The 27774-nt window shown below is 41.3% G+C and overlaps 1 protein-coding gene and 1 long non-coding RNA gene across 3 annotated transcripts; one reads left to right on the top strand and one right to left on the bottom strand.

The window, feature by feature from the left end:
- Window positions 1-204: 204 nt before the first annotated feature.
- On the bottom strand, window positions 205-18871 carry LOC147310468 (uncharacterized). The gene is made up of 3 exons (XR_015125677.1): window positions 18514-18871; window positions 2699-2819; window positions 205-1801 (listed from the first exon to the last, which is right to left on the bottom strand). It is a non-coding gene; the product is annotated as an uncharacterized LOC147310468 (long non-coding RNA).
- ifrd1 (interferon-related developmental regulator 1) lies at window positions 18627-26647 on the top strand. 2 transcript variants are annotated; one of them, XM_086269136.1, is made up of 12 exons: window positions 18627-18860; window positions 20532-20636; window positions 20744-20825; window positions 21906-22030; window positions 22147-22304; window positions 22435-22485; window positions 22709-22887; window positions 22999-23107; window positions 25246-25380; window positions 25553-25681; window positions 25790-25885; window positions 26007-26647. In XM_086269136.1, exons 1-12 carry the CDS (start codon window positions 18833-18835, stop codon window positions 26091-26093), a joined length of 1284 nt encoding a protein of 427 aa, XP_086125262.1. In that variant the 5' UTR covers window positions 18627-18832; the 3' UTR covers window positions 26094-26647. The 2 variants fall into 2 exon arrangements, with proteins under 2 accessions (XP_086125262.1, XP_086125261.1); XM_086269135.1 differs by lacking the exon at window positions 18627-18860 and having other exon boundaries at window positions 20399-20636.
- The last annotated feature ends 1127 nt before the right edge of the window (window positions 26648-27774 follow it).

The following is a 27774-nucleotide window of genomic DNA, read 5'->3' as shown; positions in this document are numbered from 1 at the left end:
CAGAACATGACATCTTTTATGTAAGTTTTTGACTGGTATGCTACATTTAAGCTCATGGAAAATAGTAAAAACTAAGAAAAGGGGTAATTTTTATTATTATTATTATTATAGAGTTCGTCCGCTAGTCAAACCTCGGATACAGGAGGAACAATGCGGTTTTCGTCCTGGTCGCGGAACACTGGACCAGCTCTTTATCCTCTCCAGGATACTTGAGGGTGCATGGGAGTTTGCCCAACCAGTCTACATGTGTTTTGTGGACTTGGAGAAGGCATTCGACCGTGTCCCTCGGGGTGTCCTGTGGGAGGTGTTGCGGGAATATGGGGTGTCTGGCCCATTGCTACGGGCCATTCGATCCCTATACAACCGTTGCAAGAGCTTGGTTCGCATTGCCGGCAAAAAGTCGGACTCGTTCCCGGTGGGTGATGGGCTCCGCCAGGGCTGCCCTTTGTCTCCGGTTCTGTTCATAATTTTTATGGACAGGATTTCTAGGCGCAGCCAAGTGGCGGAGGGCTTTCGCTTTGGTGGCCTCAGAATCTCATCTCTGATTTTTGCGGATGATGTGGTTCTGTTGGCTTCATCGGGTGAGGGCCTCCAGCTCGCACTGGAACGGTTCGCAGCCGAGTGTGAAGCAGCGGGAATGAGGATCAGCACCTCCAAATCTGAGGCCATGGTTCTCAGCCGGAAAAGGGTGGAGTGCCCACTTCGGGTCGGGGATGAGTTCCTGCCCCAAGTGGAGGAGTTCAAGTATCTCGGGGTCTTGTTCGCGAGTGATGGGAGAAGGGAGCCGGAGATCGACAGACGGATTGGGGCTGCAGCTGCAGTAATGCAGACGCTGCACCGGTCCGTCGTGGTGAAGAGGGAGCTGAGTGTAAAAGCGAAACTCTCAATTTACCAGTCGATCTACGTCCCTACCCTCACCTATGGCAACGAGCTGTAGGTAGTGACCGAAAGAACGAGATCGCAGATACAAGCGGCAGAAATGAGCTTCCTCCGAAGGGTGGCTGGCCTCTCCCTTAGAGATAGGGTGAGAAGTTCGGCCATCCGGGAGGGGCTCAGAGTAGAGCAGCTGCTGCTCCACATCGAAAGGAGCCAGCTGAGGTGGTTCGGGCATTTGACAAGGATGCCCCCTGGGCGCCTCCTGGGTGAGGTGTTCCAGGCATGTCCCACCGGGAGGAGGCCCCGGGGCAGACCCAGGACACGCTGGAGAGATTATATCTCTCGGCTGGCCTGGGAACGCCTTGGTATTCCCCCGGATAAGCTCGAGGAGGTGGCTGGGGAGAGGGAGGTCTGGGCCTCTTTGCTTAGGCTGCTGCCCCCGCGACCCGGCCCCGGATAAAGCGGATGACGATGGATGGATGGATTATTATTATTATTATTATTATTATTATTATTATTATTATTATTATTATTATTATTATTCCTCGATTACTTTTTACAACTTACTTTCATCAGATAGCTTTTCTTAACTGACTTGAATAATTTTTTGTAATTATTCCATTTGCGCTCATGACACAGAGCTTGTGTGTTTAAGGCCATTGGAAGTTGAGCATGTTGTGAAAAAATCTTATTCAGATCCAAAGTTGTTGTGTAAAAAACAAACAAACAAACAAACAAAAAAAATGCAGACATCAAATGAAGATGAGCTGGTCCTGATGTTTCTAAACAAGATGAGGAAGAAAGGGAGATTCTGGGTTCATGCAATTCTTAGGAGAAGGCAGCAGCACGGAGAATTTCATGGTTTGCCCCAGACTCCACATATTTCAGTTAGCAGGCTAGTTTGAGCTCTTGTTCTGGACCACATCTGAGGAGACAGAGAAATAATTTAATAGAGACAATTAACCCTGGAGGATCATCTAGCTGTCCATCGGAGTTTATGTGGTATTATTTTGCTATTTGTCTATTCAGGACAGATGCACGTTTTGAGCTACTGGGCAGTTGTTACCAAATGCAGTGATCTGATTGGTGAGCTCTGTTTATTCGAATCAGAAAAATCTGAGAAATCGAGATTGGTTTTAAAAAATAAATGGCTGCAAAATTAAGCCGTCTGTGTGGACAGCCGCATTAAGAATAGGCGAGTCAGAAAAACATTTTTAACAGATTAAATATTTATACACAGGTTGTCTTAGGTCACAGGTGTTGAACTCCAGGCCTCGAGGGCCGGTGTCCTGCAGGTTTTAGATGCGTCCTTGATCCAACACAGCTGATTTAAACGGCTAAATGACCTCCTCAACATGTCTTGCAGTTCTCCAGAGGCCTGGTAATGAACTCTTTTGATTCAGGTGTGATGACCCAGGGTGAGATCTAAAACCTGCAGGGACACCGGCCCTCGAGGCCTGGAGTTCGACACCCCTGTCTTAGGTTGTATTTTTTCAACAACAAAAAAAGTACTACCATACAGAACATAAATATCTCATAGTGCAACACGCTTAATATCTTTTTATTTCTGCTCAATCACTCACTATTTAGATATAAGGAGCTATGCTAATTTCAGTACATCACAGGTGTCCATCTGCAGAGGTAAAAGTGAGTGAAGGAATTGGAGCATGCTGCTGCTGCCCACCATCTCTTCCCATTCTCTCACTTTTCGCTCATCCTGCTAATATTCCCACACTTTTGTCTTTCTCTTCTACCCCATAGTTGTAATCTTTCACACAGCTTCCTGGAAATGTAGCTCAGATTATCCAGAGGCTGTGTTTACCCTAAGTTTCGGGCTCTTGATGCAGGTAGGTGGGGGAGAGAAGAATCTCCCGACCACAGGTTCACCGGAGGTTCTTGTGGCTTCGCTGCGTGTCGTCCTGCAGTGCACAGTTGGTCCTGACCTACAGAATAGAAAACATCAATAATAGTAAAGGATAGTTTACCCATATAGAGGATGTGAAGTTATATCATTTGTGGAAACAGTGAGTGTATAAAGCAAGATCTATTATAGTTTTTGGTTAGCACTGCTTCAGTAAATGGCAAATGCAGGCACAAAGCATACAATTCAGCATTTTTTAACAAACTAAGTTTCTTAGCAGTATTTTCCGAGGTACTATAAGGAGAAGTTGTGGGAATGAATTCTTTCATTCTTTATCCTCAAACACTCATCCCTGTGGTTACATAAAGCGTCATAACCAGCACCACACTTCCCTCTTCTTTGTGGCTACGGGGTTGCCAGGCAACTCCGAGAACATCTGCCTGACTGCATCCTTGCAACCTTTTGTGGCTCACATACACACACAGTCACACAGCACAGGTTTTTGGTTTTTTTTTTCTTATCTGTAAGGGCCTCTGCCTCAGAAGTAGATGAGGATGCTCGAGACTATTATCTGTGTGTATCCAAGTTGATAACGCTGCCAAAAGGAGAAGTCTGAAATGAGAACAGAAACTTTACTACTGGACACCAGATGACAGAGCAAAGTTTCCCAACCAACTTCCTGGACACAGCACAGCCAAAGGAACTTGGCCCCATACTGAGGCTGGGTCTCTGTCTGGTCCCTTTTTGAAGTGTTGTCTCTTTGTGTCCTTAACTCTGCCAACATTTTTGTATGCAGTTACTGATTAAAGTTAACTTCTGGCCTGACATACAATGTTTCTGTTTCAGGTTCCGTAGAAGAAGTATATATAGATTGTGATTTTTAATCCCTAACTTGTGCCAATCTTCAACAACCCTAAATTCTTCAAGGCAAAGCCTATCTGGCTTGCAGATGACCACATCTTCGAAGCTCCATGCTTACAATTAAATACTAAGAGCACCGAGAATCTAGGTTATTTACATTATATTTAAGTACATCAAAGTGGATATACTGTATAAAGTGACCTGTGAAATCTGTTATTAACAAGAACATATAGTGTAGCTGAGGCAGGACTGGTACCGATATATGACTTCCCAAACCTTCATTTTGTGCAGCCATTTAGTCCTTGTTTTGTTGTGTTTGTGATATTCTAGGGAAGTTGCAGAGTGTCATTTAGTAGACAAATTATGTAACATCTACACTCATAACATGTTTGGAGGGTGTTTCTCCTTGTTCTTTACTTTTTAAATTTTCATTTATCTGCTATCGTTTATAAATACTGCGATCACTATATTAGGAAATTGCTAATATCGGCCAATATATTGGTCGAGCTTTCGACAGGACACTCAGATAAGTATTTAAGAGCTACAATATATCTTCATTATGTTATTTTATTGTTTTTTCATGACAAAAATCTTATATTGGTATATCTCAGTGATACAAACATATGAACACACAAACATAAACTGTAGTTATATGTTTATATATGTTACATATATATATGATGAAATGGATGTGCTGGGTCTTTGTGCTGATTTAACAGAAAGGATTTCTTTCTGCCTACTTACAGTTTACCCCTTTTTAAAATTGTTGCACAAAATATAGATCCAAGAGGGCTTTGATATTTTCCAGCTCTAAAGGTGCAGAAAGTGCAATATGGGTCAATATCAGTCTAGATATTGCAGGGCCTTTGCAATCCCACAGGTGCATAGTTGGGAATACCAAAATGAAGACAGTGTAAATACAGAGAGAGAGGAAGTGAAGAGAGACGAGAGATGCGCATGGTTTTTGTGTATGTATGAATGCGAGAGTGAAAAGAATGGATGCACAAGATAGAGAGATACAGGAGGGAAATGTAACAATGCAGCGGACTCACCCACTGTGGCAAGACAGAGAGAGAAATCCCCAAACAGATTTGCCAGCTTTGACAGCCCCTGGGTATAACGTCCTCTTGTTCCACTGTCTGGAAAGCTGCTCTCTGCCCAGACATACAGAATCTAGCTGCCTGTAGTATATGTCTTATGAATAAATAATATATCTATTTAATTAATAGTTGTTTTTTTTTATCCCTTTGGCATTTAATTGCTGGCAATCACAATTCAAGTGAGAATTAACACGAGACATATAGAATAGGTAGCTGGGGAAGATTTTTTATTTAAGCTTGTTATAGCAGCTTCCAGCTCATCACCGAACATTCTCCTGACACAATGCTGAACGGAATCTCTAGAAAAGCCCAATCCTCCCAGCTTTTTCCATAACCGCTCTCACAGCTAAGGAAGAGAGAGAAGAGTGGAAATTCCCAAAACAAGACGGGGGCTTTTCAGAGGAAATGGAATTGAACAAGTTGTCTATGGCTTTTCTGTTTCATTCTAGCAATCCTATAATATAGCATAAATATAGGATTTATTCAAAGAACAGGGTTTCCAACAGGTAAAAATATATCTGAATGTCAACGATCGAGGACACAACTGCAAGTGTTGAAATGGTATCTACTGCCACAGAAGGTTGCGTGTAGTGAGGACAAACCAAAGAGCGAGGGGGAGTCACAACCAGCCTAAATGTGTTTTTAATCTACTTAGTCAGATGGCCAGATGACAATGACATTACCTTATCAGCTTTGTGTACGTGTGCATGCTCAAACAAGTGCTTGTGCTGGGGGACCTTAATGGATTTCTTCCACGACTCAGATAAGCCATATGTGAACTGCAAAATGCTTTCACTGCAGATTTCTATTCAGATTAAAAAGCAAATTGAATATATCGTAGTTTCAGCAAGAAGTAACCTAAAGCTCAACACTTAGTTTGCAGTACACTGGGAACTTGAATGGATATCCTGGCTTTTGCATGGGCTAAGGACCTCTAAGCATTGGTAGTGGAACTCTGTGGGCTGCAGAACGAGGCCTTGGTGTGAGGCTGAATCTGGGTGGGTTGGAGGCCTTTCTGCCTTGTTCTGACAGATACAATGTCTGGGACTGAAAAGGAAAGCTAATGTGGAAGTGCTTGCAGAGGACATGCCTATGAAAAAAACATTTTCTTTGCTTTGACTTCAGTAAACATTGAAGTTTCAGTTGTGAGTTTCAAGTCTTACTGAATAAAATAAAATGAAATCATGATCACCTACAAAAAGGAGAATAAAACAGGTTTTGCCTTTTGATTGACAAGTTACCTGTTAGCAATTGTCATCACTTTCTCAGTCAGATCTGCCCCTTGCACGTCATATTTGGTTAGAAAACACAGAGATGGAGGCTTCGCAACAGAACTTGCCCATCATTTACATACACTGATCAGGCATGATATCACGAGCACCTGTCTAATATGGTATGATAATGACCCATCGATGCATGGATGCCATTAGACTCCTGAAGGTGTGCTGTAGTACTGAGATGTTTGTAACATATTCCTAAGTCCTTTAAGTTGTGAAGTAGGGTCTCCATGGATCCCACAGAAGCATGGAGTGGAATTTGGAGGCCAAGTCAACACCTTAAACCATTCCTAAACCATTCTTGCTCTGTGGCACAGCACATTATACTGCTCAAAGATACCGCAGCCATCAGGGAATATCGTTTCCATGAAAAGGTGTACATGTACATACATCGCCTTCTTACTGGAACTAGAAAATTTGACCCTATTACTCCGGCTCTTGTTGATCTACACGGGTTACCAATCAAATATCGCATTGAGTTTAAAATCTTGCTACTCACTTTTAAAATCTTGAATAACATTGCGCCCAGCTACCTCACTGACCTCCTCAATCTGTACACTCCTTGTCGTGCATTAAGATCATCAGGTCAATTACTCCTGGCCCAACCTAAGTTTAAACCGAAGACCAGAGTCGATTGTGCCTTAGCTTCAGCTGCACCCAACCTTTGGAATAGCCTCCCTGCTTCTATTTGAGCCTTGGACTCTATCCAATCCTTTAAATCAAGATTGAAAGCATATCTATTTAACTTGGCTTTCCTGACCAGTTAACACCCTTTTAAATCTTTTAAATTTTAAACTTTTAAATATTTTATAAAATTTTATTAAATGTATTATTTATTATTGATTTTACTACTGTTTTTGTTTTCTTAGCAGATTTTGTATTTATCTAACTCTTCTGGTCTGTTAGTGCCTCTATCCTGTCTGTGCTAGTGCCCGATTTGTACTCTGTTATTGACTTATGCTGACTCTCCATATTACTGTGAAGCACTTTGGTGTGCCTTTGGGTTTTTAAATGTGCTATATAAATAAAACTGTATTGTATTGTATGTTCTGCAACAATGCTAAGGTTGGTCGTACATGTGAAAGTAACATCCACATGGATGGCAAGATGCAATGTTTCCGAGCACAATATTGTCCAAAGTATCACACTGCCTCCATAGTGCATCCTGGCGCCAGGCCTTCCCCAGGTAAGTGACACGACTCATCAGACCAGGTCATCTCCTTACATTGCCCCATATTCCAGTTCTGTTGCTGACGTCTCCATCGTTGGAGCTTTTTGGCAGTGGACATGGGTCAGCATGGGTGTCTTGACCGGTCTGCAGTTGTATAGCCCCACACACAACAAACTTTGATGCACTGTTTATTCTGACATCTTCCTATCAGAACCAAAATGAACTTTGGCAATTTGAGCGACAGCAGCTCGTCTGTTGAATCGGACCACACGGACCAGGCTTCACTCCCCACATGTATGAATGATCCTTGATTGCCCATGACTCTGAGTATTAATTAGACTGTGGTATGTATCAATATACTTCTGCACAGGGTTTCCCATTAGAACTCTGTGTGACAATAAGATGATCAGTGTTATTTATGTCACCTGTCAGTGACAGTGATGTTACATTGTGGATTTGTTTATCTATAAGGATTTCATTACTAGGCTAATGATTGAGCCATGTTACACATTTCTATTAAAAGACAGGCAGAGCAAAGTTTAGCATACAGGTGTTTCTGGCCGACCTTTGCCCCAACTGCTTCTGTTTTGCTCTCTTTGATCAATTAAAAATCCATGTTAAGGATTCTGCTGTGGGTGCGGCACACCTCAGCTTCAGAACAAAGACCCTGCCCACACCCCCTCTTTCTCTCTGCGAGTCTGTCTCTCTCTATCTCTCCTTCCATATCTCTGGAGACCTCTTAAAAAGGTAATGGATTTAGATTGAAGTCGCCTAATACGAGCCAGTAACACACATGTGCATGGTTGGTGGGGTTAATCGCAATGACAGAAGCGTGGCCTTGCTGTCATAGTAAGCTGTCTGATAAAGTGGAAAATCCTCTTAAAATAAGAAAATGAGGGGAAATAATATAGGCTTGAGCCAATGACTAACATTCTGTAATTATTCTCCGGCTCTCTGTCAACAAAGCAGCTGTTTTCACTCCCGAACGGGGGCTGGATATTTGATAACTCATACGAATTTGAATCATGGCAAGTGGCGTCCAGTGCCATTTTTCACACAGGATACACCAAGTTACATTGCTTTATCATTTCAACCACTCAAACATGCAGTAAGTCGGATATGGTAAATTAAATGTAGCACGATCCCTGCACAGAATAATGAAAAAAATGCAAAGGAACACATGCAGAATTAACAAATTTATCTAAAATTCAATTAGCAACTTCAATTCAGGAAAATATATATATTATAGTGTACACAATAAGAAATTCAAAATAAAGTAGTGTTTGACATTTTTCTGGCTTGGTAATAACTCACGTGTTGTCAGAGCTTGAGGAAGTATAACCACCAAGAGCCAATTTAACACAATGCCACTTGTTTCTGGTTATAGCACATTTTTTACAATAAATGACCAGTACAGGAAGCGAAAGCACGCTGCTAAATTTCAAAGGAAATTGCTCGCAGTCTTTGAAACATCACCTCTGCTCAGCTTTTGACGGTGTGCTTTCATCAACTTAGAAAGCTGAGATCATTTCCTAACTTGCTTCTCTCCCCATCAGACTTTAACCCATGCGGCCTCAGCTCGACGCTCCAGGCTATAACTTTCATGAATTATTTAAAAAAACAGTAGGATTGCCATTGAAATTAATATTCAGACATTTTTTTCACTTCTATTATCTACATGAATTAGCTGTCTCCCTCTGCTGCTCCCTGCTATCTGTTATTTTGGTCATGATTTGTATTCCTGTGGCATTAGCTTGGTCAGGGCTTGTGCCCATTGATGCTACATGCCAGGCATGCTGAGTGTGGTTGGACTGGGCTGCTCTGTTATTTTTTTTCTCTCTCTCCCTTCCTGCTACACTTAGCTTCTGGCAGGTGATTTTTATCTCTTTCCTACATCCACTTCTTTGGCTTTCCTAAGCCATTTCCAACTTTCAAAACAACATCTGTTTTTTTCATTTCTCCCAACAGAGGACTAATGTGAGAGGCAAGTTTTTCCCCCCTCTATGACTGGATATTTAACTTTATCGTTGCACACTACAGCCTGTTAAGCATTTAAAGCAATACACAGCTCAGCAGCAAATGCTTTTTCAATGTCTATAAATTATGTATTTGAAAAAACAACAACAACAACAACAACAACAACTCTGGGAATATCAGTTGCTAAGTTGGAGTGAGTAGCTTTTGAATTTCAAACAGTGTGGCTCCCCCTAGTGCCAAAGTCTGTTATCATTACAGGGAACCTTTACTTTCAATGCATCTGTTTTAACTGAGCGATGCAACTGTAATGATTCAAAACACTCATTTTTTATTTATTTATTTTATTTTTTGCTTAATCAGAAAGAAGGTAGGTTTGTGTGTACCCCTGACTGTACTCTGTTTGAACGTGTGTGTTCTTTAAACACATCAAACAAGTCTGTTTACGACCTCCTTAAATGCTTTTTTGTTTTTAAGGTGGCGAGACCAATGAGGATTCAGCCCAGGAGGATTTCCAGTATAAACTGAAGGGGTTCATAGATAGCACAGTAGATAAGAGGTAAAATGACCAAAATGTTATCTGATCTATATTGCCTCTGTCTTGGATCCAGTTTTACAAGAGATCAACAATGTAGTTACTTAATCCTGTCAGAGCAAGAGTTTTAGGTAACACTTGCACCATTTAGAAATGCTTTCCCCTTTTATGCAGCGTTGCTATGTTGTCTTGCCAGTTTAACAAAGGTACAGGGTTGATGTTTCAAATACACCCCAAAAAGTACTTCACTCTGAAGTGACAAAACATTTCTCCCACTGGAAAAGCTATGTGGGACAATCTGTGAGTGTTTAGTGTTCTCCATCTAAAATGCAGGTTCTCACACACACATAGACATGTCAGATTCAGCCATACAATGTCCAGCTAATTAATAACCCACTTTACGACTGCGAATATGAAGCTTAAATGAATAAAAAGTATAAGAAAGTATACAAAGTATAGTATTATGGCAGTGGATGCTAATCTCTCTTATTACTCTTAGTGGATTTGATCCATATGCTTACAAAGAAGAACTGATCACAGAGCAGTGGTTCTCAAACTGTGGGGTAAGCCCCACTGGAGGCATTGCATATGTAGGGGAAAAACATAAAATGAAGCTAAGTTGAATTAGTAATGATTTTTTTTAAAGAGTGTGAACTTTTTTTGACTTCTGAAGTGGAGCATTAGGACACAGACATCAATGATATTGCCCTGGTCTCGCTTGCTTGCCTCTTTGATTGTGCTCATTTTGATATAAATTTTACATAATGTTTTCCTCCGTGTCTGCATTATGTTCAGACTCAAAATATAAAGTTAGAATAGAAAACATGTTTACGTGGGTCGCATTGCAATGTAAACAGCAAAACCTGTAAAAATGCTAGAGTACAACCCGACTGTTTTCATAGTAAGTAAGAATAGGAAGCAGCAACCAAGTGCTGCTAATCAAATGCATATAAATAATAACTCGACAGCATTCGGTTAGCACGTCAAATGTAAAACTTCACGACAGTCCTATTTGAAATGTGGAATGGCTACCAGGAGATTTACAAAGCTGCATCTGGGCAAACCACAAAACTTCTGGAACAACGTCTTTTGGACAGATCAAAGTGAAGATGTTTGGCCATAATGTGCAGTGCTACATTTGGAGAAAACCAAACACAGCATATCAGCACAAACACTTCATAACAACTGGTGAAGGGGTAATGGTTTGGGCTTGTTTGCTATCCACAGGACCTGGGAATCTTGCAGTCACTGAGTCATCCACAAGCTCCTCTGTATACAAAGGTACTCTAGAGTCAAATGTGAAGCTATGTGTATGACAGATACTAAAGCATGGCTGAAATTGGGTCATGGAGCAGGACAATGATCATAAGCACAGCAGCAAACCTATAACAGAATGCCTGAAAAAGAAAAGACAAAACTCTGACTGTTGCAATAGACTCAACTGGATTGAAATGCTGTGGCAGGACCTTAAGAGAGCTGTGCCTGCAAACCTGAATGCTCAAACCTCAATGAACTGAAGCAAAGAAGGGAAAGCCAAAATTCCTTCACAATGATGTTAGAGACTTGTAAGGTTATGCAGAAAATGATTACTTGAAGTTGTTGCTGCTAAAGGTGTTTCTGCGAGATGTGGACACAGCTGTATTCTATACATGTTTGTGTCATGGTCCTGGGTCATTTGACCCAGCGCTTTGAATTTGAATATATTTTGATGGTTCATGATTTATGTTTAAGATCATTTAGTTATCTTAAGCTCATTCTGGTTTGCCTAGATCACCCTGTTATAGTTCATTGTTTATTAGGTTCCCCTTGTGTCTTTACCCCTTCTATGGCTGTATTCCAATTCAGGGTCTGCAGCCATAAAGGCCGCATTTTAAGGCCGATTACGTCACAGCGACGCGACGAAGGCTGTCCCAATTCGAAGGCTGCTCGAAATGCGGCCCTCAAATGCGTCCTTCATTTCCCTGAATTTGAAGGATGTGACGGTGTAGACTTCTTGGCCCAACATATCCCAGAATGCATAGCGCAGCGGTGGGTGTGGATAATTTTGCCGAAAAAAAACGGCGGATGAGGGGCGGCCGAAGAGTAAATTTTAAGTACTGAATATTATGTCACTTATTTATGTGCAAATGTTTAATAACGAAGAACATTAAAACATTACTGTTGGCCACATGTCGGCAAAGTTATGTGACATTAGTGACGTTTGTACTAACTTGGTTTTAAAGCCTTTACTTTAAAATATACGCCGTTCAATAGCTGAGCTTAATCTTACAGAGAATGATCAAAGCTCATGTAGAAACAAACAAACAAATGAACAAAAGATTTTCTCCTTCATTTCTGTCAAACAATGCTGTATGAAACGTTTCCAGCTGTTAGTAGCATGGTTGCTAGGCAACCTGGGCAGCGCCACGGAGGCTAGACCGTCCCATTTCACAAGCCTCGCACTTCCGGCCTTAGCGGTCTTTGAGTACGCGGCCCTTGTGGACCTTAACGGTCCACAAGGGCGTACTTTAAGGCTGCAGACCCTGAATTGGGATACAGCCTATCACATCAGGCTTGCGTTGCCATGTCTGAATCCCGTTATGTTTTCTGTTTTATTTTGAAGAGGTCTGGTGTCCCATGTTCATTGTGTTCAGTTTCACTTCCCCTGTGGCGTCATTATGTTCATTCGTATGAGTGTTTCCACTTCCCCTGATCACCTCCTGTGTGTATTTAGTCTCTGTGTTTTCATTCATTCCTTGTCCGGTCGTCTGTTTAGCCTGCTTGTTGTTATGTTCATGTCATGTTTCCAGGGATTTCATATATTCATGTCAAGGCTTCACATTCCAGGTTTTCAATGCCAGGTTTCCATGTTCATGTTCCAGGTTTTTTATGTTGGCGTTAGATCACCCAGTTTAGGTTATAGCTTAATTTCACCCTTGCCCTTTTGTTTTGTACTGTTTCACTGGCCTTGAATAAACAGCTTGTTTTTTGTTAAGCTTAAGTTTTGTTCTTTTTTGTGTCAGCACGTGGGTCCTCCTCACTCCACACAGTCTGGTTCCACACACTGTGACAGTTTGTATGTTGTTTTTCTCATGTGTCTTTTTGGAAGATGTTCAGAAAAGCAATTCAAATAATTGTTTATTCATTAAAAGGTGTAAATGCCATAAAAACCCTTGGCACGAAGCTCCTGGGGCACAGTTTTTGTGCTGATGGGGAAGCTCCAAGTAAACCTCCAGGGAGGGGGTCGTCTCCTTTGCAGGTATTCTCAAAAGTTGTTAACCCACTATTGATCATGTGAGTCATTGCATGAACTGAGGTGTGAAAACCTTTTTGGATTGTGATGACTGTTTGGGAGGGGAGTAAAGGAGGCTTCCCATGTCCACTGTGAACGACCATCGTTAAACAGAGGTGCTGATTTACATCGTCGCTTATCAGCCACCTACAGTGCAGTGTTGTGTTCCCTTCTTTGGAGTTTCAAGTCAAGCACACATGATAGTGAGGCATTGTCTCACAGAGGTTTCACCCGTTGGTCCCTGTGATGTTAATGACCAACACCTTTTTTCGATGAGTTCTTTAGAATTCATTTAGAACAACCCATTCACATGCAACTGTTTGTAAAGGCAGACTGCATGGCTAGGAATTTGTTACACACCTATGGGACTGAAAACAGGAGAATTCAAAGATTAAAAGACACCACAAGAGGTGTTCTTTCTTTTTTAAAAGTCTTTCTATACATAATGTACCTACCTTGCATGTACATATTTAAAGTTGTTCCATTTTAAGCACACTAAAAATATGTTAAATAGACTTTAACTTCGACTTTTACACAAATGCTTATCACAACTACAAAATTAGAAAATGACAACATTCAACAGTAAACACGACAACATTCTACACACCCCAAACCTATCCCCATTCATCATCAGGCAGCAACATTATGAACAGTCAGCTTATTAATGAACTGAAAAAGGAAATAAATGAGGATTATGACCAGTGTGTAAGAGTGCGTGTTAGGGAAGCAGCTCTGGAAGCCTTCCAATAGTCAAACACCAGGCACATGAAAACTCAAAGTCTGCAGGTTTGTATTCAAACATAACAAACATAAAAATGAAACGCTGATAACAACAGCACGGTGGGAACAGCAAGAAGGGTGCAGCTGTGAGATTTTCCACTTGTGTAAGAAAGACCTATTTCTGTCGTTTCAAGGTAAAGCTAGAGAATTCAATAATGAAAAGAAGGAAAGCTGCCAACCTAAGCTCACGGTTATGTAATTTGAAAGATATTTATTAAGATATTAGGCATTACAACACAACATGCCTAATAGCCTAACAGCCTAATATTATTAGGCTTTTAGGCATGTTGCAATTGCCTGTGGTTCTCAGTGTATTGGATACACTAAAAACCGCAGGCTATTACATTGTATCCAATACCCTGTATACGGTTTTTGAAATTTGACTAGCTAAAAATACAACACAGTGCAAGTCTTGAGTCACCCTTCATTTCTTTATAATTTGCTGGGGAAATAGAAAAAAAGGTTTAGCGATTTATTGAACTGTGCAAACATACATGTAAATACATGCGTACTGCAGTGTATAACGCCCAAACATGAACTCTAACAAGCTTAAAGGTCAATATTTGGTATTATCACCTTTATTCTAACTTAACACAGTCTGAACTCTCTTAGGTAAGATTTCTTTTAATTTCTTTAAGTAGTTCTCCAGTCTTCTTGAAAGACATTCAAAGCTGCTTTTTAGTTGTTGACTGCCTTTGGTTCTGTTCTGGATTTGGGGAGGCCAATCCATGACTGATAGTGTTACAGGTATGCTTTTACTGCACTGTCAGTGTGTTTGGGACCATGTCCTCCTGAAAACTGAAGTTTTAATTTATTTCTTAAGAACACGACTTTCAAATACTCTTCATCGACTGAATGTGTTTTTTAGATCCTCACACTTCTATTTTTTCCCTCCACTTGTTCAGTTTTCTCAGATTTTTGAAGGTCAGACTGCACACTGTGCCAAGATATGCAAAGTTTTCAGCTAATAGCACTTTGGATATCACCTTGTTGGTTCAAAGATACTATTTGCTATTTGGTTCAATAAACAAACTAAAAACTGGAAGCACGATATAAAGAAATAACGGGTGGTCAAGACTTTTGCACAGTGCTATAAAAGTACAAGCGGCACCTGTCTGAATAATTTGACAGCTTAAAAAAAAATAGGCATTTTATGTTGAACCAATCCTGCGCAACAAATATTAACAAATCTGCATACATGGAGCTCCAGAAGGAGTCAATAGCAGGAACAACTAATAGCCCTATACTGTGATTTGACTAGGAGTAAAATGCTGATTGCTGGATTTGGAATGTAGTTACTGCATTATTATTGTGTTTGTGCTTTTAGAGGCAAAGATGTAAAATGAATAAAGTTAATATTTGGCATGTGAGTGTGACATGAAACAAAATCCCAAGTTATATTTGTCAAAGAGGCAAGTGAGTGCAAGATTTAGGAATGGTTCATATTTGGCTGATTAAGCATTTTAACTTTTAACTGCAGAAAGTTGACAATGTGCAGTCTTTCTTTAGACATCTATGCAGACTTAAAGTGCGTTTTTCCAAAAATACAACAACACATAGACTTTCCAACAAGGGGAAATAACACACTGGACTTTGTTTACACCACCCAGAGAGGAGCTTACAAAGCTTTTCCCCTCCCCCACCTCGGCGCCTCAGACCACATCACTGTCATGCTAATGCCTGCTTACAGACCGCTCGTTAAAGCCACCAAACCGGTTCGTAAGCAGATACAAGTGTGGCCAGAAGGGTCTTCAGAGGCTTTACAGGACTGCTTTAACACCACAGACTGGAACATGTTTAAGCAGGCTGCCACCTACAACAACACCACTGACCTCCAGGAGTACGCAGAGACTGTTACAGCCTACATCAACAAGTGCATTGAGGATGTAACAGTCACGAAAACCATAACTGTCCGGGCCAATCAAAAACCATGGATGACAGGAGAGGTCTACAGGCTGCTGAAAGCTCGGAATGTTGCCTTCAGAGATGGAGACGAGGCAAGCCTGAGGACAGCTAGGGCCAACCTTTCCCGTGGCATCAGAGAGGCTAAGAGACAGTACTCCAAGAAAATATCCCATCACTTCAAAGACAGCAGAGACTCACGGAGCCTGTGGCGGGGCATTCAGACCATCACAGATTACAAGCCCCCACCACAGACTTGTGACAGTACTATCCCCCTGCTGAACGAGCTGAACACTTTCTTTGCTCGCTTTGAAGTCCGAAACAGCACCACTGCACAGAAGACCCCACCCCCTCCTGGTGACCAGGTGATGACTCTGTCCCCGGACAGCGTGAGGAGATCCCTCAGCAGGATCAATGCACGTAAAGCTCCGGGTCCTGACAACATTCCTGGTCGTGCACTGAGAGACTGTGCAGTGGAACTCACTGATGTCTTCACAGACATCTTCAACATATCACTCATCCAGGCTGTCGTCCCCACATGTTTTAAAGCCACCACAATCATTCCGGTTCCAAAAAAGTCATCTCCCTCCTGCTTTAATGACTACCGTCCTGTTGCACTTACTCCCATCCTGATGAAGTGCTTCGAACGACTAGTCATGCAGCACATCAAGACTGTCCTGCCCCCCTCCCTGGACCCCTTCCAGTTTGCGTATCGGCCCAATCGCTCAACCGATGATGCCATCTCCACTGCACTCCACTCAGCACTCACACACCTGGACAAAAAAGATTCATATGTTCAAATGCTGTTCATAGACTTCAGTTCAGCATTCAACACTATAATCCCCCAACAGCTCACTCAAAAACTGGTCCAGCTGGGGCTCAACACCTCACTGTGCAACTGGCTGTTGGATTTCCTCACCGGAAGACCTCAAGCAGTACGGGTCGGCAGTAATACATCCAGCACCATCATTTTAAACACGGGGGCCCCGCAGGGATGTGTGCTGAGCCCCCTCCTCTTCACTCTGCTGACCCATGACTGCACTCCATCACACAGCTCCAACCTCTTCATCAAGTTTGCAGACGACACAACGGTGGTGGGTCTCATTAGCAACAGGGATGAGACCGACTACAGAAGTGAGGTGAGACGCCTGGCCACGTGGTGTGCTGACAACAATCTCTCTCTGAATGTGGAGAAGACGAAGGAGATTGTTGTGGACTTCAGGAGAATGCACACCCAACATGCTCCTCTGACCATTGACGGAGCGTCTGTGGAGAGAGTGAGCAGCACCAAGTTCTTGGGTGTGCACATCACAGAGGATCTCTCCTGGACGTACAACACCACAGCACTGGCCAAGAAATCACAGCAGCGTCTCTTCTTTCTCCGCAAACTAAGAAGAGCAGGAGCACCAGCCCCCATCATGTACACTTTCTACAGAGGCACCATCGAGAGCATCCTGTCGAGCTGCATCACTGTGTGGTTTGGAGCCTGCAATGCGTCCTGCCATAGAACCCTCCAACGCATAGTGAGAGCTGCAGAGAGGATCATTGGTGTCTCTCTCCCCTCCCTCCAGGACATTTACAGCACCCGTCTCACTAAAAAAGCCCTTTGCATAGCGGCTGATCCCACGCACCCAATGCAAAGCTTCTTCAAGCTGCTGCCGTCAGGGAGGAGACTGCGGAGTCTCCAGGCCAGGACCAGCAGACTGAAGGACAGCTTCATCCATCAGGCTGTCAGGAAGCTAAACTCCCTCCCGATTCTGCCCCCCTCTCCCCTCTTCTCCACCACGGTCTCACTGAACTCTGTCACACACACACTCACTCTCTGACGCACTCACTGGCCTGCTCCAGTCACTTTGTGGAGCATTGGACTGCTTAAGCATTGGACCTCATAAGCCTTTGTTGTTACACTATCTCTTACCGTACACTACTAAATCCCCATTTGCACTATTTGCCTATTTTGCACCACTATGCCTTCTTACTTGAATATTGTATATGTATATTGCATAGCTTTTTTTGTTATACGTAAAATTGTATTGTATTTATTTAAATTTATTTACATTTTTACTTTTTAATTATTTTATTTGCATTTTTCTAATCACTAGGGTTTGAGAGTAACGCAATTTCTATTCTGTGTATGTCCTGTACATGTGGCAGAATTGACAAATAAAGTTGACTTGACTTGACTTGACTTGACTATTGCAACTGCCACTAAATGCAGAAGCAGTGTAAAACTAGCTAGAATTAATTGGCTCTAGCAGTGTTACTTCGTGCACTTTTGAAACGAATGCAACAATTTTGAAGCAGTGCTCGGTTTCTAGAAGTATCTCAGATGTCCCTGTCTACTAAAAGGGGAAAAGCCAAGATAGTCTCTTTCACATCCCTGTCAAGTAGACGATAACTGTTCAACTTTCTAGACAGGCACAGTTTCAAATCCACTTTATATAAAAAACATGAATGCATCCGAGTGAAACATTTTGCATCACAATTCTCTAATGACAATATTTGTCTCATCACAGATACATAACATGATCTCATCAACAGCTCTATAATAATGTGATCAACTGCAAGACACGCACACTTGCAGTCTCACAGTGGAACATTATCACTGTCTTGTGTGATAACATGTTTTATGTCAGACAATATGTGTTTTTTCTTGCAGTGGAATTTATTCACTATTATTTAGCTTGTACGATGGGCTATTGTGGGTCCCAATCAACCAGAGCTGAAAGCCATCTCCCCCTCCTCCTACCTTGCGACTTTAAAACTTACGTAACCAGTCTAATGTGGTGTTATCACACTTTGTGTAAACGTAAACGCCGTTTGATTTCGTGGTTTGTCTTGGAGAATGTATCAAATTTGTATACACAGACATTGTTTTTCCCCAAAATAACAGAACAGGACTCACAGTTCCCCTCTTTCTGTCACTGCATCACGCGCGAACACATGCGACACTCTTTCCTGTTCCAGGATTGGCCAGCGAAGCCGGGAAAACTCCTCGTGACATGTCCGCCGGTATAAATACTGAGAACCGCGCTGTACTCACGTAGCCCTGGTTTATGAGGGAAAATGTATCGTCTCGGCCCACAGTCTATCTCCAAGATCGCTTTCGATTTCTTTTTATCCACTGTGCCAAGGGAATATTTGCATTTTACCAGACAATACAATAAAGGCTGGTCGTGTATTGGCTGATTTTTGGTTAAAATTTTCTAGTTGTCTGCACGAAAATGCCGAGGAACAAGAAAAAGAATAGGGGTAAGTAAACTAGCGGCTGCTATGCTACGGCCTTGTGTATTTGTTGATGGTAATTGTAGTTCTTTCCGTGTTCTTTGTTCATCGAATGGAGCTGAAGGTGTTTACAGTACGGACTACAAAAGGTAGAGGCTGGCCTAGGTCAAAACACAAAACGTAGCTAGCTGTACTCACACAAAGCAACACTGCTAATGAAAAAGTGTACTATCATAGTATTGATACTGTCATATGAAAGCTACTGTAAAGGGCCTTTAAAGCACAACATTATAGTATAACATGAGCTACTCAACAAAAGCCCTGAATAATTGTTGTACTTCACAAGCTAACGAGGGCTAGCTTCATGCCCACTCCCTTTCAACGCGAGACACATGTGGTTGCTTAGTAAAAATAAACGTTTGAAGGAGTAAAACACCCAAGCTTTTTCTTCCTTGAATTCGATTATAACCATCATAAATGTTATAAAGCAATACGTTTGATTTTTGTGAAAGTGTATATAACGCAAACCACACGAAACTAGAATTCTTTGACCTCGATTAATCTTTAGCCTTATGTGGGAAAATGATATTGATACCCGATTAGCAGTTTTGAAGCCTGAGTATCATATTGTGTCACTGAGGAAGGGTCATTTTTTTTTAAAAACATACTGCATATATTTGTTTTTGAGGCACAAGTCCGACATTTTGGACTCGGAGGGAGGAAGGAGGCGGCACCCGGTTTTCAGAAATCAGCTGTCGTGTGGGGAAAACAGTCCACGTCAACACACAGATCTTAAATAGCTATTTTTAATCAGTTTAAAGACGGATATTTTATTTTCAGCTAATATTTTTTTTAGGTCTGATTGTTATGAATAACGGAAGTATTTTTCACATTGTGTTCTAAAAGCGGCGGGTTCCTGCCGTCGTACGCTCACCTAAACCTGTCTACCAGAGGTAAATTCAGGTCAAGGCAGAGAAGCCTGTTGAGTCTGAGTGGGGTTGGAAGTTTGTCCAGTTTTTGCAGTAGCAGAGTTCACCTTAAGTGGGATTAAATTAAACCCTTGTTTGTTTATAAGGTTTCGTAAAGATCTCACCCAAGATTTTAGCAGCCTCTTTTAGCTGTGAATGTTTTGCCCATCCCACCCTCTAGAGCTATTATAGTAACCAGAACATTTTCCAATACATCGTGTTTCGCTCTGTTCCGTTTCAGCCACGTTGTCCCTACTACGTGGATAATAAATTGTCTGATAGTAACTTGTCTGATGTGGACTTTGCTTAGTAAAACAATCTACTTCCTCCTATGCCTCAGTGACATAATACTAGACGTGATACTCCTGTATTTTTCGGCTGTACCCAAACTGTGTTTGCCTCTTGCTGGACAGTTGCTGCGGTTGCCGGGCCATACCGGTTACCCATACAATGTTGTTTCAGGTCATTTTTGATGTGCCTGTGCCCCTCCAACCTGAACATTTTGTTGACACAGGCAGCACACTTTGACAACGTGGTGCATATTTATTTTTGGATGAGATAATGAAAAGGCCAATAGCAACGGACAGGCAGCTGATTAGATAAGTACAGTGTATGCTGCCTTACCTGCCTGACGCTTGGATTACACAATTGACTCACAATGACCTACGGCTCTGTGTTAATAAATTACATTTGATTGCCCGTGCTTATGTGTCTTTGTTTTGTTTTTCAGGGGGCCAGCATGGGGCTGTGCAGCCTTTTAGTGATGAGGATGCCTCCATTGAGACCCTCAGTCATTGCAGCAGCTTCAGTGACGCCACCAGTGTAGCAGATGAAGGTAGGTTTGTGTGTACCCCTGACTGTACTCTGTTTGAACGTGTGTGTTCTTTAAACACATCAAACAAGTCTGTTTACGACCTCCTTAAATGCTTTTTTGTTTTTAAGGTGGCGAGACCAATGAGGATTCAGCCCAGGAGGATTTCCAGTATAAACTGAAGGGGTTCATAGATAGCACAGTAGATAAGAGGTAAAATGACCAAAATGTTATCTGATCTATATTGCCTCTGTCTTGGATCCAGTTTTACAAGAGATCAACAATGTAGTTACTTAATCCTGTCAGAGCAAGAGTTTTAGGTAACACTTGCACCATTTAGAAATGCTTTCCCCTTTTATGCAGCGTTGCTATGTTGTCTTGCCAGTTTAACAAAGGTACAGGGTTGATGTTTCAAATACACCCCAAAAAGTACTTCACTCTGAAGTGACAAAACATTTCTCCCACTGGAAAAGCTATGTGGGACACTTGGGATTTCCTTACCTGGATGATGAGCATGTATCAAGAAATTTCAAATGTAGTTTTAAAAACGCGGGGTAACTTGAGTTGTATGCAACAGTGAGTCCAGTGCAGGAAGTTTTTATTGGAGTTTGCAGGCTTGTCAATTTAAAAATAGACTTCATCCCAAAAAGGCCCTGTCACCATTGGCTTCCTCAGTGGGGTGATTATTATAGAAGGGATTCCCCAGAAGTGCCAGAAGCTGCTAAATCTGTTATATCTATTCAGCTGATATTCTTTTCACTTGTCAAACAACATTTTTATATAAAAGTAAATGGGTGAAGTCACATTCTTAACTTTTTGTATAGGTTTTTTTTACAAATATTTTTGTTATTACCTTAAGATTATATATAAATAAAAAAATTAAATCAACAAGCTAATTGACCTCAACTTGTTTACCTGAAAGGGCAACGTCTTTGAGAAACTGCTGTGTGATGGCTGGTTGAATACATCTGCTGAAACTGGCCACATGCATCCTGAAAAAACCTGCTATAGACTTATAACTTATAGTTATTACCCTCGACGTTGATGTCAGAGTTTTCTGATAATCTTGTAACTCTGATAACACAAGAACAGGGTTTTGTATTATTTGTAATTGATATCATAGTTGTGTCTACTAGGAGGCTGAGGGGTAGTACTGAGGGTTGCCAGTATTTTCTGATAAATGGCTTCATGGTATAATGGTTATCACTTTTATGGTGATTGATTTATTATATATATATATATATATATATATATATATATATATATATATATTTTTTTTTTTTTTCTCCTCAGTGCTAAGACGAGACAGGGGGCACTAGATGGGCTTAAGACGGCAATGGCTACACGCATCCTGTATGAGTTCATCTCAGAGAGAAGGATGACCATCACAGACAGTATTGAACGCTGCCTCAAGAAAGGTACTAAAAACGTGTTGCTGTCAATGAGATGGCAGGTGTTCCAATGCTTTAAACTAAGCGCATGTTTGTCTTCATGCTCATAAATCATTTGGCTTTTTTCTTCTTCCTCGTGTTAGGCAAAGGTGAGGAGCAGCGAGCAGCAGCTTCTTTAGCCTGTTTGCTGTGCATCCAGCTGGGCTCAGGAATTGAGAGCGAGGAGGTGTTCAAGACGCTGAAACCGATCTTCAAAAACATCCTGGCAGATGGATCAGCCAACATACAAGCCAGACAGGCTGTGAGTGTCTTTTATTGTACTGATCCCCTTTAATAAATGCACCCCCCTTAATAAAAAAAGATTACCACATTTTTGGATTTTTCCATGAAATATCAACTGATATGGTTTTGTTTATTTTGTTTCTTAATAGGTAGCAACAAGTCTGGGCCTCTGCACATTAGTTGCTGAGGATGACATATTGGTAAGTTTCTGATCATGTCTTGGCTTGAGTGCAAACCAGTGGCACGTCTGACATTAATTTGTCATATATTACTCATCAGTTCTAACATAATGCTATATCAATGAGTGGCACTCATGCAAACATGTGCTGCTGAAATCTAACATGCCTCAAGTAATTTTTTCAGTAAGTCGGAAACATGTTATTTGTGGTAATAAGTAGAGCTTACTGATGTTTGCTTCTTTAGGATGTGCAAGCGACCATGGAGTGTTTTGAGAACCTGTTCACCCGGTCCTATGCAAAGGCGGATGGCACTTGTCCTTCGATCAGTCCTCAAATGAGCCAGCTCCACACAAATTCTCTGCGGTCCTGGGCACTGCTGCTCACAATCTGCAGTTCCAGCCAGCTCAAAGACATCCTGCAGAAGTAAGCTCCTTTATGCCAACCCTTAAGTTTTTTTTTAATCACAAGTTCTGCTGCTTTTAGTTTATTGCTCTCCAACCAAGTTAAGTGGAGTAAGAATTATGTGTTTTGCAGACACCTTCTTAAACTGCAGAGGTTGCTCGAGAGTGATGACGTGAACATGAGGATTGCAGCTGGGGAGACTATTGCTCTGCTTTTTGAGCTGGCCAGGGACATCGATTCTGTAAGTTTGCAATTGCTGTTTAATTTCCCCAACACCAGATTATCCTAAAGTTAATTTCTTTTGTTAATTCAAATGTTAACATGTGGCACGTCCTGTCTGTGCTTTTGCTTTTTTTTTTTTTCTTTTTTTTTTTCTTCCCCCAATAGTAGCAGACAATGACTAAAAAAAGTACACAAGAACCAGAACTGAACTTAGCTCAGGCAATACAACATTATGAGGCACATACAAGGCAGTTGAGGTAAACCGCAACCCCACCAGGAGTCAAAACAAATCACAGTAAGATCAATAGTCAGGCAAATTAATTCAGTTTGGGGAAAGCCCCAAACTGAAAGAGTCCAAGATGGAGTTGAGCATACAAGTTATATATTCATTGGGAATACAGTCCATAACAATGCTATGCCAGGATTTCTTAGTTGAGATTGCTGGCCTGCCCCAGAGGAGCAGGATATTCTGTCCAGGGCTCTAGACTAACTTTTTGCCATGGTTGCAGTGGTGCGCCTAAAAATAAAATTTAGGCGCACCAGCACAAAATTTAGGCGTACAAGCACAAAAGTTAGGCGTACCCAAATTTTTTTTTAACCGCATTACTTAACACCTCAGTTTTACATGTTCACGTTTTTTGATTTGTAAATGATTAACTAACAACCTTTCAAAATGATTAACTTGACACCCCCTTTGCTGCCCAAATTAACAGCAGCTCCATCAGCCCCCATAGCAATGATTTTATCCAACCAGTTACTGCACTGGTCCCCAAGAGCAGCAAATGCTTTCTTTGAGGCAGCATAAATTCCTAAACAAATTAAAAAATATACCATTTACTTATCAGATCAAGAGTTTACAATGCAGTCTTTTTCAGTTTGAGTTTCTATATTCATGTATTATTGCTATGTTTAATTTTCAATGATAAGAATATGCTAGATATGGTTAATTCAGTAACACAACGTAATATTATTAATCATATACATAGGCTACGTGACATGACATGGCTTACCTTGGGCATGGGCATGCTGGACCTCAATGTGTCCAATCACTTTTTCGCTGGTCTTCCTTTTTGCAAGATACGAGCGTACACAATGACACATTCTTTTGTGGCGATGTCTGCGTCTCCATCGATCAGGAAGGCCATGTATGTACTGTTCGCAATTTCCACTGACTTCTTTTTTTTCAGTGTGTCAGCGATTACGCCTATAAACTGGGCGCACGCAAAATCATTGCTGAATGTGGGGTTTATGTCCAAGCCATTTTTCTTGTGAAGAGTTATTTCTGACTTGAACTTAGTAAACGGAACTTCTTCTTTTGCAATATTGTAGGCGATGTTAAACTTAATGATCATCTCGGCCTCCTCCGATGACCTGTTTACTCCTGCCTGCCGCTGAAAGGCAGTGGGGAGCGGGGACATTTTGGCAGAGCATTTATCGCGGCATATAATGTGTCTTCTCAATGCTGTATGCTTTTTCAGGGTTTCAATTCGAAACGTATTAGCACCAGTGACAAATGCAGTGTTGCCGGCCATGATCTTTCCACACTCGCGACAATAAATGCAGTGCATCATATTGTCAGCTTGGCTGTATCTTAGCCAGGGAAACTGGTCAAGCCACTCGAATCGAAATTTATACATTTTCTCACTTTTACTTTCAGTGGACTCCGGCTGGGAGTCGATCTATGTGGCTCATTTTCTGATGCCGTCTCCGGACCAGTGTTTGACAAAAACAGAGGTTGATGGCTCCGTGTCAGAGCGCTGGCTCAGAATTTTGGACTGATCAGGCCTTAACTTAACGAAAAAGTTATCAATTGTTCTTTTCATATTTTCTCAATACCAACTTGATACACTTCTGACCTGGGCTACTCACCCTTCTCTATCTGCCCGCACTTTCAAACGTAAACACAAGTAGGTCTGCAGGAATATCTGGACCACGGCCAATCACAGAGGTCCCCGCCTCTGAGTATCTCTGATTGGTTTAGAACACGACATGGGCATAATGTGTGTCTGTTGTTGAACACACGAAGAGTTTAGGGTTGCTGAAACATTTTTTTTCCGAGAAAATACTTGGTTGCACCGGTGCGACCAAGTGTTTTTTTTAAAAACACATTAGCTGCATATTTTATTTATTTGTTTTTCCCCCACTGCATTTATTTAGGATTTTGAATTTGATGGCTGGGATGAACTTTGTGATAAACTGAACGCGTTGGCCACAGACTGCAACAAGCACAGAGCCAAGACTGACAAGAGGAAGCAGCGCTCGGTGTTTAGGGATGTTCTCAAAGCTGTTGAGGTAAGCGCTACATGTCAGGTGAACCATGTTCCTTTTGCCAGTTGGATGTTAATTTCCTGCTTTTAACCAACATAATTGAACAGAGGTAAAACTTAACAGCAGCTCCTTGGAGGTAGAGACAGTGAATGATGGTGTCTGACCGTGGACTTATTTATATTGCTTTCTCTTCCAGGAGGGGGCCTTCCAATCTGAGACCATTCGCTTTGGCACAGAGCGAATGAACATTGACAGCTGGGTCAGAAAGAGGACATACGATGCCTTCAGAGAATTCGTGGGCTCTGGAATGAACTACCACCTACAGGTATCTTATTAGAAACACTTTATGTACAATAGGAGTTTGTGATAAACTAGTGTCTTTCTTTTGCGCTAGTGACTGGACTTGACGTTTTTGTTAACGTTTTCCAACTAGGCAAATGAATTCATCAGAGACGTGTTTGAACTGGGACCACCTATGCTGGTTGATTCAGCCACCATGAAGGCCATGAAAATCTCTCGCTTTGAAAGGGTAGGTGTGCAAGGAAGGCTCATTTAAACCATTGTGGTGTTCTTGTAAGCTTAAAAGTATCAATGCTTTCAAAGTTTTGTGGCATTTTATTAATGAACGCTTGAAATTCTTTCTGTTCCAGCATCTTCACAACTCTGCTGCATTCAAGGCTCGGACCAAGGCCAGAAGCAAGTTCAGAGACAAGAGGGTGGACGTGGGAGAGTTTTAATAATTTCTTTTGACTCTAATAAACTATTTATCAAGCTTTCCTGCTTTTAGATGAATTGTCACAAGCCTAAGTTAATGCAGTTGTCCCAAGATCTCTTTGTGTATCAAATGCTCACTTTCTGTAGGCTTATATCTTTTTAATAACAGCTGTTGCTTTTTATTGGGGGAAAAACATCTTTCTGTCACCTACAGCAAGTGAGTATTTGATAATTAAACAGATTCTAGGTGGACTACAACTTGAATACAGTTTGTTCACAGAAAGGTGGTGTACATTTGTTGGGTATCATGCACATTTCCTTTTTTTTTTTTTTTTTTTTTTTTTTCCTTGTTAAATGAAATACACAGGTATTAACATTTTTGATGGATCTGTCTCTCGTACCATTAAGTAGTAACATCAAGACATGTGACCGTCCCTAACTCTTGGATTTGTAATAAGTTTATCTAATTAATTCACACTTAGCGTTATTTATGTGTAAGCTAAAATAGTGTATTTAGTGTTGTGTATGTAATGTAAAGGTTGAGGATGGTGCAATAAATGCTGAAAAGCTGCAACAACTGTTCTTATTTTTTTTCCAGCTCCTGTATTCAATATACAATGCTATGAATTGGCTATAATTGGATTCATTGATCTGATACAGTATCTTGGGACAGTGTCAGCAGAGCTTGCAAAAGAAACTGCTGGAAAAGTTCCTTGAGTTAGTAGCTTTGAGAACTGGAACTGTTGGCAGATATATGAAGGTCATTCTGATTGAAAGGGCAATAGAAATTTTACTCAGCACTACTTCCACATATCAAAGTGAAGGATCTTGCAGCCAAGGTAACAGTGGTGTTGCAGGGAAAGCGAGTAAGGCGGTGCACAGTTTGTCACAGGTGAAACTGTTGGAACACAAGAGATGGATATAATGGAGGTCTAGCAGCCGCAAAGCTCACAACATATTAACTCTCCCCTAAGGTGAACCTCAGCGGGCTGCTTCTTTTGGAGCCATAAAAATAGACTGTCACATGGTCAAGGCAGGCCTATCACCAGTCAGCATCCTCATATTTCAGGTTGAACAATATTACTGACAGAAAGCCGAAACGGAGCTGCTTCTTTTTGTGTCTACTTGGGGAAAACCGGTCCTTCAATTCGGGTGGAGTGGATGATGTAGCTGTAGGCTAAAACTAAGATAAGATAACCTTTAGTCCCATAGGTGGGAAATTTGTTTTGTTACAGTGGAAAGTTACATAGCAAAAAATAAAACACTAGAATCGGATAAGAATGGGATACTGTACATAAATGTACACAATTGAATAAAATACTATATACAATAGAATAAAAAGAATACAAATACTATATAACTGAGTAAGATACAATGTTGTCAGATCTAGTTTAAGAGGAAGGGAGCCTTTTTTTTTTTTTTTTTTTTTTTCTTTCTCACTGACTTGGGACTTCATGCTTCTTTTGAAACATGCTATCATATGGGCCCACTCTAAAGACTAATTTGCTTTATTCTTGACTCTAATCAGAACCTTTTTAGTTTTGTTTTTTTTATCTTTAAAAAATAAATAAAAAAAAATCTCATTGTAATAAGGCTTGAAACTGTAATTTGACACCATGAACTCACCAGGAAGGTGTTTACAGTAGATAAACCAGAGAAACTGGCCCTGCTGGCCAGAAGAATGCAGTTTAACATGATTTCTAG

Source organism: Aulonocara sp. 'chitande type north' Nkhata Bay, linkage group LG17 (genome assembly GCF_057382095.1).
Source record: "Aulonocara sp. 'chitande type north' Nkhata Bay isolate Kocher_YH1m ecotype deep benthic linkage group LG17, A_spYH_male_GT1.1, whole genome shotgun sequence".
NCBI lineage: Eukaryota > Metazoa > Chordata > Actinopteri > Cichliformes > Cichlidae > Aulonocara > Aulonocara sp. 'chitande type north' Nkhata Bay.
Note: the sequence above shows the minus strand (reverse complement) of the source record. Positions and strands in the feature narration are given on the sequence as shown.

Bases quoted from the DNA above. Each gene is read 5' to 3' on its own strand.
- ifrd1 (XM_086269135.1), top strand. From the start codon at position 20,414: ATGCTGCCTTACCTGCCTGACGCTTGGATTACACAATTGACTCACAAT. The intron at 22,486-22,708 runs GTAAGTTTCTGA...TTGCTTCTTTAG, and splicing joins TTGCTGAGGATGACATATTG to GATGTGCAAGCGACCATGGA. The intron at 25,682-25,789 runs GTATCTTATTAG...TTTTCCAACTAG, and splicing joins GAATGAACTACCACCTACAG to GCAAATGAATTCATCAGAGA.